This window comes from Achroia grisella, unplaced genomic scaffold (genome assembly GCF_030625045.1).
Source record: "Achroia grisella isolate CSIRO2021 unplaced genomic scaffold, CSIRO_AGI_Agris_v1 utg1419, whole genome shotgun sequence".
In the NCBI taxonomy this organism is placed as follows: domain Eukaryota; kingdom Metazoa; phylum Arthropoda; class Insecta; order Lepidoptera; family Pyralidae; genus Achroia; species Achroia grisella.
This window is the reverse complement of record NW_026712630.1, coordinates 165,512-178,783: the sequence shown is the minus strand read 5'-3', so window position 1 is coordinate 178,783 and position 13,272 is coordinate 165,512. Positions and strand designations below refer to the sequence as shown.

General features: G+C 32.6%; 1 protein-coding gene across 5 annotated transcripts in view; it reads right to left on the bottom strand.

The window, feature by feature from the left end:
- Nucleotides 1-1,511: 1,511 nt before the first annotated feature.
- LOC131855450 (protein madd-4) overlaps nt 1,512-13,272 on the bottom strand; it is a 165,311-nt gene continuing 153,550 nt past the window's right edge. For 2 of the 5 annotated variants that reach the window (XM_059206725.1, XM_059206724.1), the window contains exons 21-28: nt 10,434-10,543; nt 7,766-7,858; nt 6,823-7,070; nt 5,389-5,500; nt 4,421-4,577; nt 3,928-4,073; nt 3,291-3,459; nt 1,512-1,872 (exon numbers count right to left, since the gene is read on the bottom strand). In XM_059206725.1, coding sequence (XP_059062708.1) covers nt 1,766-1,872; nt 3,291-3,459; nt 3,928-4,073; nt 4,421-4,577; nt 5,389-5,500; nt 6,823-7,070; nt 7,766-7,858; nt 10,434-10,543 — 1,142 coding nt within the window. In that variant the 3' untranslated portion in view covers nt 1,512-1,765. The remainder of the gene's footprint in view (nt 1,873-3,290; nt 3,460-3,927; nt 4,074-4,420; nt 4,578-5,388; nt 5,501-6,822; nt 7,071-7,765; nt 7,859-10,433; nt 10,544-13,272) is intronic. The other 3 variants (XM_059206726.1, XM_059206727.1, XM_059206728.1) reach the window with 3 other exon arrangements.

The following is a 13,272-nucleotide window of genomic DNA, read 5'->3' as shown; positions in this document are numbered from 1 at the left end:
CTATCGGCTTATGATGATAGCAAGGCTATTTTATTTACTTTATAACAATAGCAATTACACATGTCTCGAAAAATTCGTTAATTCGTATATATTGCAAATAAATTAAGAACTTTGTAAGCTATTTACTACAAATAAACATTTTTATGTTAATTCATTGAGCCTTTTTCATTGATAATTATCTAAATTGAACGTTACATTTGATTGATATAATAATAACATGAAAATTATATATGTAAATGTAAATATATTTAACTATAACACAATGTGATATCAAAATTAAGTCAGATCAATTAATACTTACTAAATATTTAGCTAAACATGGAAAGTAAAGACTAAAATATATTATGACACGTTCAGAAATCAGGAAATTCCTTTTGCATATGATATAGGTATATATCTTAAAATATACAATTTGTTTAAATTAAGTATAGGTTTTTACTATTATGTACACAATGGTTTATTACTAACGCATCTAACAATTGACAACAAATTGATTTATCTAACAATATTTCGTATTTGTTAATACTGCACCATGTATTTTCTAATAGTATAAACGAAATGACTACATATGAATTATGAAAATATATGTAAAATTATATAATTTAAAACGAATGATAAACATATTTTTTAAATTTCAGCAAATATTTACAACTTTTTAAGCGAATTGTATTGCTTTTTTGCTTATTTATATTAGAAATGAGGTCGTTAATTATATACTTTCCAATATATCTAATTAGTATATGTTAGAATATCCATATATACATATAATAGTTTGATTTGGAGCCATCTACGAGGGCCAAACAAATTTAAAAATAAATATATTATTTTTCTAAATTGTCAATAACAATATATTCAAAGTTAAAGTTAATATAACCAAGAATACAATTCACTTCATTTGCATTCATTTGGCATTTCTACTACTTTAATATTTATCTATACATACATTGCAATAATTATAATTTTCGTGCAAAATTTTATCGATATTAATGAGAGCTAAGCGTAGCATACTGTGCTTGATTCATATTATATGTATTTACATTACATATATTTTAATTTATAATACAAAACATTTCACTAAATATTTTGATTCCTACTTACATATAAATCAATTCGAGGGTTACATTTGACATCATTTACATATATTTAATTCAATTTTGTGCATCGAAGATGTTTATGGTGCGACCACAATGAGGTCCCTCGTTATTAAATTTATATTAAGTGCATCTTACAACTATAGCTAGTTACTTATATATTTCCTGCGTACATACAAAACACTTTTCTGATACCAGCAATCCATTCAATAAATTCATTTAATATGAAATAACTTTATATGTATCCTGCTATTACAATGGATAGAATGTTTTTTAATGTCATAATCTTTATGCAGAACGACAAACATCCAAAACAAAATCAACATTATTGTTTTATAAGATTTTTATGTGATTGGAAGTCAATAAGATGGCTCGCTTGATAAAAGTACTTCGAAGAATGAGTAAGAGAAAGAATCTTTCATACGTGCCTGGTTTCGCGCCTTTTTGTAATAATTAATTAACATTGCAAATGGCGGATATCTGTAATAAATAATTGCGGCGTATATATAAATAATAAATAGTTCATCTACCACCTCTTTGTCCACAGATAACAAAACAAACAAGTTACATTTTGCACAGTACCAGCCCATTCTATCACATTCTATATTAGTACAGTCATCTCACTCATATAATGGTGTGGAGCATCACTATAGTTCAGTTTGGTTCAGTTCAGTTCAGTCGACGCACGTCTTGCAGCATTGCTCTTTGTACCGTTCTAACGCACACATATTCATTGCACGAACGTTCTCGCAAAACCTGGATCTGTCTCTACAGATGAAATCTGCAATAAAAAAAATATTAATTCAAAATTGGAAGTCAGCGAGCCAGAGTCGTCAATCACTTCCAAAATTGTTGAGAAAGTTTCGTTATGGCTTAGTGAAAGTCAGCTGCGGTTCGAAGGGTGGGTTGAGGCGTAGGACCTCGCAAACATGTAAAAAAAATCATTTCCTGATTCAAATTCCTATTATAGCAAAGCCAATAGCAATATATAGCAAACTTACTAAACGATTACTTGAATAACAAATGCACATGGCAATAGTTGTTCATGCACGGGATTTTCATTTAATGTTAGACATAAACACCTACATAAGTACACAATATAAATTCACACAAGATTCTTGCCAGTTCTTCTTAATTGAATCGTTATACTGAACTGGAGGGTAGGGGCAAAAGTATAATACTTGGGTTACTGATAACTTGACGTCTTGTCGCCGGGACGTTATTGGTGATCTCTAGTACAGGATATACATATATATTTCAGACACCTCACACAGCAAATATCTTATTAATATTATAAACGCGAAAGTTTGTGAGTAAGGATGGATGTTTGTTACTCTTTCACGCAAAAACTACTCAACGAATTTTGATGAAACTACAGTAATATAGCTTATACATCAGAATAATATATCCCATCAAAAACATAAATGTGAAATGATAGCCGAGTTTAATATTATGATATATGCCTTGATTGTTGACTTCTACGACAAAAGAGATGAGATCTAAATGGGTGCCAAGTTCAATGGTATGTCCTGAAATGTATTTATAACAATATATAATATAATTTCTTCTTATAACTTAGGATAATATACTGTAGCCTAAGATCTAAATTGGCCAGTTCTCATATACCAATTATTACTTTCGATTGCTAGTTACTACTAACATTATGTTATCTGTGCTACTAATAATAAAATAGGAACCGACAAGTAACTGTTGTAAATATTTAGAACTTGCGAAGGCTACAGTATATTCCTTTATATTCACCTAATTACCTATCTGCATGCCGAATTTGAACTTCCTAGGGCATCTGGAGGTGGGTTATAATTTTGATCTATAGTTGATCAGTGATAAAAATGACGATATTTGGACGTTAATATCTAAATAACCGTTTGAGATATGTTTATGAAATTTGGAACACATATTTATCTCGCAAGTCTCAATATATGAACCAAATTTGACAGGTTTATGTGAAAGAGTTTTTGAGTTATGAGGGGGTCAAAAGTGGCTCCAAATGGTTCGTGTAAATATACACACGGCGCTGCTCGCCAGTTATTTGAAACTCGGCTTGACACGCTACCGCGTGTCTAGATAGGCTATAATTTAAAGAGATATTATGTCAATTGGGCGATATATAATGATAAATGTGATGCAGACGAAGTCGCTCGGGTTAGCTAGTATTAATATAATAATAATAAATGTCACCTCTGGCGGTGCAGGGGCGCATCTGGCAGGTCTTGATGACGTGAGGCCTGGGTAGGCCTTCGCAGGCGGCGCCGGCGCTCTTCTCCTTGCTGCGGCGCTTGGCGGCGGAGCGCCACACGCATCTGATGACCCTGTGACGCCGACCGAAACCTCCGCATGCTCCTATACACTACAAACCAGGTACAGGTACAGGTTTTTATATATATATATTTACGCGGGTTCGATTCCTCGCATGGCACAAATATCGGTATCGGTCTATGTAACTGGCAGCCTACAAATATGTGCATTGCCATGGCCGTAAAACAAAAAAAAAGAACAAAATTCAAATCAACGTGTACATTATTGAAACATTTTTATTTCATAAATGTAATTTAAAAATCTATCAACCATATCTCAATTCCTCGACCAGGTTTATACACTGTTCTTGCATATAGACCACTGTCTTACCACCTACCTGCAGGCTTGTTTACCATTCTTTGGTTTATAATACAATATTATTCAAAGTACAAACTTATCATTAGCCAGTTTTTATTTCAGTACTTAGAAATGAAATGAAATGAAATTTTATTTATATTTAATTTATATTTAGGGAATCGGTTTGCTGCTTAACCAAGGAAATCTAAGGTCTAAATCTTACCTTGCTCCAAGGTTCCACGGTCCAGGTAGCCTTGCATGGTTTCGGATGCCGCATCACCTTCTCCGGTCTCGTGCTTTGATCACAAGATGACTCCGGAAGCACTGTTCCATTATCACTGATGCATTCCACGCGTCGTTTCACCATTGCTGAGTAAGAAATATTGTTTACTAGCAGTGCCCGCGGTTTCACATGCGTCAAATTTAATCTATACATATAAATAAAATTAGAGTTTGTAATATTGAAATAACCGTTTTTTACTACATGCAATTTAAATACGGTGCCAACACCAAAATAACATTTTTTACAATTCTTGTCTGTCTGTTTGTTCCGGCTAATCTCTGAAATGGATGGACCGATTTTGATGGGACTTTTTTGGCAAGTAGCCGATGTTATAAGGAGTAACTTAGGCTACTTTTATTTTGGCGCTGTGATAATTGTGCAGGTTTTTTTTTTTTATTTGTTTTGATTAAAAAAAAATGTAGCAAGTATTTACCAGCGCCGCTAGCAAGACACCTGACCGGTGACCACCCGCTTGTCGACCACGTAGCACACCTGTCGCCGTAGCAGTCTCGTAGCACTGACGGTGACTTCAGCGAGCGAGACAGACAGTGCTCTGTCTCCACTGTTGTGGTTGTGTTGTTAACTATGTGCTGTTGGGTAAGAAAACAATGGTTTACCAGTGGTAGATGATTATTTAATACAATATAAAATAATTATAGTTCACAATTTCCCTACGGAGAACTATATATATTCTGTAGTGTGGGACACGACACCGTCCTCGCCGGTGAAGACGATGACCTCAACTACATCATTCGCATCGAATGAAATAGTCAAATGTTTACCATTATGAAATTGTACAATAGACAACCTTTTTGAATGATTTTCTATACTAATTCAAAATTTATTATTTAGGCAACACAATTTTTATTACATTCTATACAGTTGTTGAAGGCTCCTTTTAAACATAAAGATACCTGTGTCAGGAGGCTCCACTCTTACATAGCTTATATCACTATTTGTCATTATCTAAATATATTATTTTAATAATTAAATAAATTGTGAGTTATTGTCACTATCGTAAGAAAATTGATAGAATGCGCCACTGAGTTATGCCCTGGAAATAGTAGTGCCATATTTTCCAGACTACTCACCACAAACACTGATATTCATTCTAGAAAAGAATGAATATCAGTGTTTATGGTTAGTCTATGGTGCCCACGCCACCCTCCGAAGAAAGGTAACATGAGAGTTGTAGATTCGTACAATGTATATTGTAACATCCGCTCTGCTATAGCTGACGGTTCGTTGAAGCTGTAAAGGTCAACAAAGACCAACAGGTATATAACAGTTCAAAAAAATTGTGTGACATGTAGATCGTTTATATTTTTATTATAAAGACTAATCTGACTATATTTTGCCATTGAAATGTGTGCCTACAGTTAAACAGATTAAGGTACTTACTTGACAAACAACGCCTCTGACTTCTTGCCCTTTTTGATCGCAGGGAGCATCGCAAGGAGACCATTCTGTAGTCATCCACGCGTATTCATTGGAGTCCAAAGCTTCTTTAGGTCTAAATAAAAAAAAAGTAAATTTAGAAAATATAGTAAGAAGTTTATATAACATTTATATATTATAATAAATGCTTAAAATCCAGACTGAATTAAGGTTTCAAGTAAAAATCGCCGGAGGAATTAGTCAGATTTATTCACAGATCATGTTGTTGGTTAGAGGCTAAAGAAATCTTAGGAAAACACGTCCTTAAATGGCAATATTCATATTTTTCTTTTTAATTATAGATTTTCAAATTAACTTCAACAAGTAGAGAAACAATTTGAAATCTTTAGAATATAAAATTTTCTCTTTTTAAAAGAAGAGTGATCAAGAAACTTTCATGTTGCTCTTTTAATTAATTCATTGGAACTTTACATTTTTAAGTTAAAATGCGTGAATACAAACTACCAAATTGCACTAATTCATTAGTGTCAAAATATTAAATACACAACCAACCGATTGAGTAACTAAATAAGATTAAATCAGTCATAGTGATTACAGCAGACCAGGCTCAGGTTACTACACACCACAGTCCCAGCACTGGTTAAAATTACACTTTAAAACTTAATCTTCTTGAATCTTTGTACCATTTTGGAACTGACTCGTATATTACACTAATCTTTTTTAATATTTTGTAAAATTTCGGAACCTATAAGCAGTGGGTGACACATTTTCTATTGTGTCACCAAGCGGATAGAAAGAATTTATAAATTGTGAAATATACTTTATAGGTTTGTGAAATATGTTTGCATTCCCATTTTGGAACTGACTCGTATATTACACTAACCTTTTTGAATCTTTTGTAAAATTTTGAAACTTAAAAGCAGTAGGTGAGACAATTCCTACTGCGTCACAATGCAAAGAATTTATAAATTGTGAAATATACTTTACAACTTTGTGAAATATGTTTCCATTCACGATTACTGCATACTCCTAGTTATTTCGTATTCTGTATATAACCTGGGCCGGTGTGGTGGTTTCCTTACTGTTATTTTATGCTAATGCAGTTCCTACCTAGGCAAAGCAAAGCTTTTAACACCTACGTCTTAAATTGTTATTGTTAAACCTTTTAAATTATAAAACTGTATAAGAGTATCAGCTATTTAGTACCCATAACACTAACTACTTTGATGACAACGTCATCTTGTCCCAAGCTAAGCACATGACTAGACAACTAATATTTTTTTGTTATTTTTTTCAGTTGTCCTGATATATTATTATTCTCTAGATATAAGTGAAAACGAGGGAGATAAAATTACAACATTACTTACATTCATTCATTGAGATCTAAAAAAATTACTTTGTTGTTTTTAAGAATTAGTATATACATGCAAAACTTACATTTCAGTAGTTGTTATGTCATCATCTAGTTCATTCTTAAGTTCATCCACTTTGCCCTCTTCAATTGTATTGCTATTGAAATCTTCATCAACTATAATGATATCTGAATCATCGTCTTCAGGAATTACTATCTGTTTGTCTTCAAGATTTAGGATATGAGAGTGCAGTCCGTAATTCTGGTACATTCTAATTGGATCGGCCATTCTTTGTCCTCTAGAGTTTCCCAGTGTCTGAAAATTCCAAAACATCTGAACATATCAATTATATGAGTACTTTGTTTATGACGACATGTGTTGTTAATGATCTTAAAATATACTAGGTTTGTTACCGGTGTGTTGTTTACACACCAGGTCACAAGTTGAGCGGAGCGCGTTTATTTTTAAAAACTCGACCTTTTTTGAGTGGTAAACGACGGAGTCCGAAATGTCGACCTTCAATGAAATTTTGTTCTCGGTCAAGCCATTTCGGAGGAGTATCGTTACAAAGAGAGCAAATCTGGTCTCTAAGATCATTCCCCACTTTGCGCTCCGCTCAATTAAAAACCAATGATTGAAAAATATACACTTGAATATGTAAATTATATCGTTACATGAATAATGATGAATGAAATTTGCATTAATGATTCAATCTTAGGTAATAAAAAATAAAAAAATACAAAACCCATTACAAATAATAATACATATCTCAAACCCAATGAAAATGACTACAAGGTGATGCTATTATTGAATATACAAATTAATAAATAAAACCAGTTGCATTAAAATTAAACCTTCATTACTCATGTTAGACTAAATCTCCCAAAAAAATGAAATACACCGATGAACCAAACTGAAAAAAACAGGCACAACCAATAGAAACAATACTAAGAAAGAAAAAGAAAACTATTTTAAATCTATCTCCCAATGTTGGTAGCAGAGCATTCTCTATTCTGGAAACTTCTCACCTGAAGTTGCATAACTATATAATGTAGACACGGAAGCAGTCTGGAAGCACTGCTTCGTTTCGGTGGAAGCATCTGGGAGGATACAGCGGTCTCCTAAATAAGGTAGGTTCCAAGCAGCGTGCGAGTGGAAGGTTATAGAACATCAGTCAAGTTCAAACAATGCGTAAGTCAAATAATACGAAATTTTAACTAAATTGAAAGATTCATATGTATTTACTTGAAACAAAATTTATTTTGAAAGAGCATCACGCAAATTTGTTAATTCTTATTGTCATGAATCTGCGTACCAAATGAGTGGTAGAATCAAAGAAATAGGACTATTCAAAAGTGCTCATATTAAGTTTATTTGAATAAACATTATTTCTATTTCTATTTTTGTTTTTGACGTTAGATTGCCAAGAACTCCTTTATTCTTTTCAAATACTTAACTTTAGAATACTTCTTTATATATCAAAGATTTAGATACAATTCTTTGTTCTACCATTGTTCGCAGCAGTATGTCAAATATAACACTTTTTGTTAAAAAAATCATGTATGGACTGAAAAAAATTACATAAAAATATTGATCTTATATCCTAAATAACAATAGGAAAATGTAAGGTTAGTAGACAATATTTAGTTTGTCTTACTAGCCATTATTAATTGCACGTATTACATTCATTTATTGCTTTTCTATTTCTCATATTGTTAGGCAAAAGTTTCTAGATATGTATTCCTGATATGTATTTACTAAAGAACAGGTTGTATAGCAACCTGTTCTTTAGTAAATACATATCAGGTAGGCAATATTTGGAAAACGTGTTTAAAATTAACTTCTTCACTATATAGCTCTCTTGGGTTTTATTAATTGTAAGATCACTTCAATTAATGGTCTCGAAATTCTATTATAAAATAGCTCATAAATTACTTACACACTGTTAGAACTTAGATGATAAAGAATTTCCAATAATTATTGTTAGATTTCAATAGAGATTGTGAATAAATCGTCTTCTCTTTTTGTTTGACATCATTACATAGTATAAAACAAAGTCGCTGTCGCTATCTGTCCCTATGTGTGCTTAAATCTTTAAAACTACGCAACGGTTTTTGAAGCGGTTTTTTTAATAGATAGAGTGATTCCAGATACGGACGGACAAGTATACCCGTTCGAAGTCGTGGCGAGTATCTACTTTAATAATAAAAATATTAGTTTTGTTAACTTTATTTTCTTGGATAAGATATACATTTAATTTAGTAATATTGGATAGATTTAGCAAATAAGTTCCCATATTTGTTGATACTAAAGTCAATGATAAACTTCATGATTAAACCTTAGTTTATATTTGAGTACTGGACATGTTCCTACTATCTAATTTTGTCTTACATAAATGACGCAAAGTTTTCAGATTACATTTTCCAACTCAAGAATACAAAGTTGTTTATGTACCTAGATTAAATTTCAAGATTATAGGCTGGCGGTATATAATCGGTAAAACATTAGGTTGCTCCAACGACATTAACATTCGGTTGACCACTGACGCATTTGGTTGCCATAAAGTACAACCCAAAAATGGGCTGTCTGACGATAAACCGACTGTATATCACCAGCCTTATAAATATTAACCAACCCTCAATAACCGCTAAGTAGATAAAACATTAATATAATCTCGGATTGTTATCATCTTCAGAGACGCCATCAGACCCTATCAGACGCAATCAGACGCTAATAACCAGTTTCTTATAATACATAGTATAAAGTACGTTTAGCAATAACAATTTTATTACAGCCGTAAAATCGGCAGTAAACTTTACTGCCCAGTTTACAATTGAAGTTAGAATTATGTTAGATAACCATAATGATCGAAGGAGTTGAATAAATCAGGATATTGTATACATAATGGTTTTAGTAATAGCAATGATATAACCAATAAATATATCTATTAAAATGTTTATTGTCAATAAAACTATTAAATGTGGAATGCAGATTAAAAATAATAACATTTATCTATTCTAATGTTAGAAATGCGAACATGTGTCTATTTGTTTGTAATAAGATATATTTTATCTTAATAAGTAGAATTTGGAAGGAATGAAATAGACGATGAAAGTTTGTGTAAATGTAGTCGAATGAAACAGCTAGCATCTTATATGAACGATGTTTTTGGATTGAAGGACAAACATACAAATTCATATTGAGTTTTATTATATATAGAGACTATTAATATGAAATATTTAAAAGGTAGGTAGTACTTATAAGGATACAAATATTATTATTAGTAATTTTATACAAATAATCATATTAAAATATTAGAGAAACAATTTTGAAAACAGAATTGATCTAAATAGCGAGGAAAGTGCTAACTTTTGTTTCCCTAGGATAGTGACCAGATAGGTCGTTAACTGTAAATTACGGGCGCTGGGACCTCTAGGACCCAGAGTCTCTACTCCGAAAGGAATAAATATGTAATCCAAGCCTATGACTTTGTACTTATTTCATCATCGCAGCCCGGAAAACGTCCACTGCTGGACTTATTTATTTAACGTAAAATTGTCTTGAACTTCTTTTAAAGATTTATGGAGTAAAAGTAATTCACGACGATTTATTCACAATATAATAAAGAAAAACACATTAAACTGATTGTCGACTTAATTTTCATCGAGTTAAGTGCTATTTTGGGTATATATTTACCTCATTCTCGTCGTAAATGTCCCTCGCCTGGGAATTGAAGCTCGGTGATGCTTTCGTGCTAGTTGTGGCCGTGTTTCCAAACAGGGCATCGCGAACTTTGTCGATTTTACCTGAGAAAATATTTTTTTTATTTTGTTGTGTTCCAGCTTGTTTGGGAATGCCAAATTGATGGCAAACTCTTTGCTTCCCTGAGTGTGTTGAGTAGCAACGCCTTATTTTAACCTTCGCCTTGTCGTCTCCGCCAAAATCATGAACCAATACATTCGTCGGTTAAATAGAAAAATGGCAGTATTTAAAATGTACATTTTTTACAAGACAAGCGTTAAAAATGATTAAAGTTTTTAAATTTATTTAAATTATTTTTTCCTTTACAGTTTTACATTTACACATAAGTATTATATATATATATCATTTTAAAAGTGTTTAGATAATGATTAAGACGGCCTGGTTAATTTAATTGAGTTATATAAAAGGAGGCAATTCTTGCTTCTAATTTTGAAAAATGTCATTTTTCTATTTAATCGACGATCATGACGATTTGATGGTAAATTTGGGATTCCTGATTGGTCATGAAATCGATGTAGGTGCCCCACTAAACGGCGGGCGGGATGAAGGTCCGCGACAATATTTTGTCTGCTAGTGTCACCAGATCGGTATTTGTATGTGTTATGTTTCATTCCCACACGCTGGAACCTAAGTGGCCTTGAACAGTACGGTTTCGGAGAAGCTTCCTCCCGCGTACACTTAGATTGTGGAATGAACTTCCTGCCGAGATTTTCCCACGAGACTACAGGATGGAGTTTTTCAAGAAGGGTATATTAAGGTTTCTTAAGGGTCAACAACGTGCACGTGATACATCTGGTGTTTCAGGCGTCCATAGGCTACGGTAACCAATTACCATCAGATGGGCCGTATTCTTGATTACCACCATCGTAGTATAAAAAAGTGCTATTTTATATTTCAGTGTGTACTAGTGATTGATATTTATATATATATTTAAAATTTCAACAAAGAGTGGGCGCAGCCATCCATCAATAACTTAATCTACCCTACCCATATATATAACATACAATACTGTCTAAAACAACAATTGTATATGGCAACACTACTGCTTCTTTCGCTAGCCATTATCAATATGCAATAAGTCCTTGTAATTGTGCCCGTAGAAATAAATATTTTTTATAAATCCACAACTGTCTTTTAGTTCAACTCTTAAAAACAAATAAAATCAAATCAAATCAAGTCATTTATTCATTTAGGCCATTTTAGTCGCTTATGCTTATGACAATTCAAAAATGCTTAAATTAAGTTTATTTGAATAAATAATTTTCTATTCATTCTATTTTATGGACGTTAAATTTTTTGTATTATATTTTTCCCTACCGTCTAGTTTAGTATAGAGATTCAATTGAGAAGAACTGGTTAGAAATTCCATTGAATTTATTTTTTAGATTACAAATACACTATTATTATTTTATACCGGGTCCTTGGGGTCCCTAGAATATGGTCGAGTGCAATGATGGCCGGCTCATCCGTCATACCCATGAACGAGTGCTGTTTTGGTCTTAGGGGCCGTTCAAATATTACGTAAGCAGATTTATTACAATTTACCGCCCATCCCCCTTGTCAGCAAAAGTAAGCAAAGCTCTTACCCCATGTAAACATTTTTCAAGTAACGAATTGTTTTTTTTAGTAAAGACAATGTGAGGGTTGCCAATCCTGTAAAAGAGTAAATTACCGATGAAGCAAAGCAACAACCCCCCCCCCCCCCCCCCCCCCCCCCCCCCCCCGCGTATTGCTTACGTAATACTTGGTCCTTATTCAAATTCAAAATATCTTTATTCATGTAGGTCTATTATAGACTCTTATGATATGTCAAATCTACCGTCGTATTTTCTATTCTATTCTATTCATTCACCTATTGAAGGCTACCTTAACAACTGTTACCGTCAACAGCAACCATTCGCCAGCGTGGCTTGTTAAACCAGATTTCATTAACTACAACGCCATCTAGTTTGAAGTACAAGAAAGTTAATGGTACAAGGTTTAAAAATAGAACCACTATATTGCGCGGACAGCCCAGTTCGGTTTTAATGCTTAAAGTGAATAGTACCTACATATAAGTGAAAGTTAAGTCTTCCTATATCATAACATGACATAAAATATGGACGGTCCCGGTGGTCTAGTAGTATAGCACATCGCTTTACTTCCGACGGTCGCGGGTTCGATTCCTCGCACGGTACAAACATTTGTACTTGTGAGTATGATTGTTTGTATCGGTCTGGATGTTTTCTATGTATATTACAGATGTATCTATGTCTACAAAAATATCTAACTGTTTATATCAGTTGTTCTTGTATTCATTAGTATCATTGTTTGCAGTCTGGGTATTTTCTATTATATTAGTTACATATATATATATATATATATAACTAATATAATAGAAAATACCCAGAAGAAAACTGATATATATATATATATATATATATATATATATATATCAGTTTTCTTGTACCCATATCACAAGCTCTACTTAGTTTAGGACTAGATGGCATTGTGTGAATTTGCCTTTATTTTTTTTTATATAATGTATGTAAAAGTAAAAGTATAGCAATAAGTAAACAAACAAACAGTTACACGTATAATCTCGATAGACTGTAAATAGTAGAAAGCTTTCAAACTGAATTGTGAAGACTTTGTTTACAAAGCACTACGGATTCGGAGTTGGTTCTAATTAATCCACCGAGATGAACCATTAGCCACTTCTTAAGTTCAGACAACAGATACAAATGTATATCTAACTAGTTTGATCCGCCTAGAAATTTATAGCCTACTAACT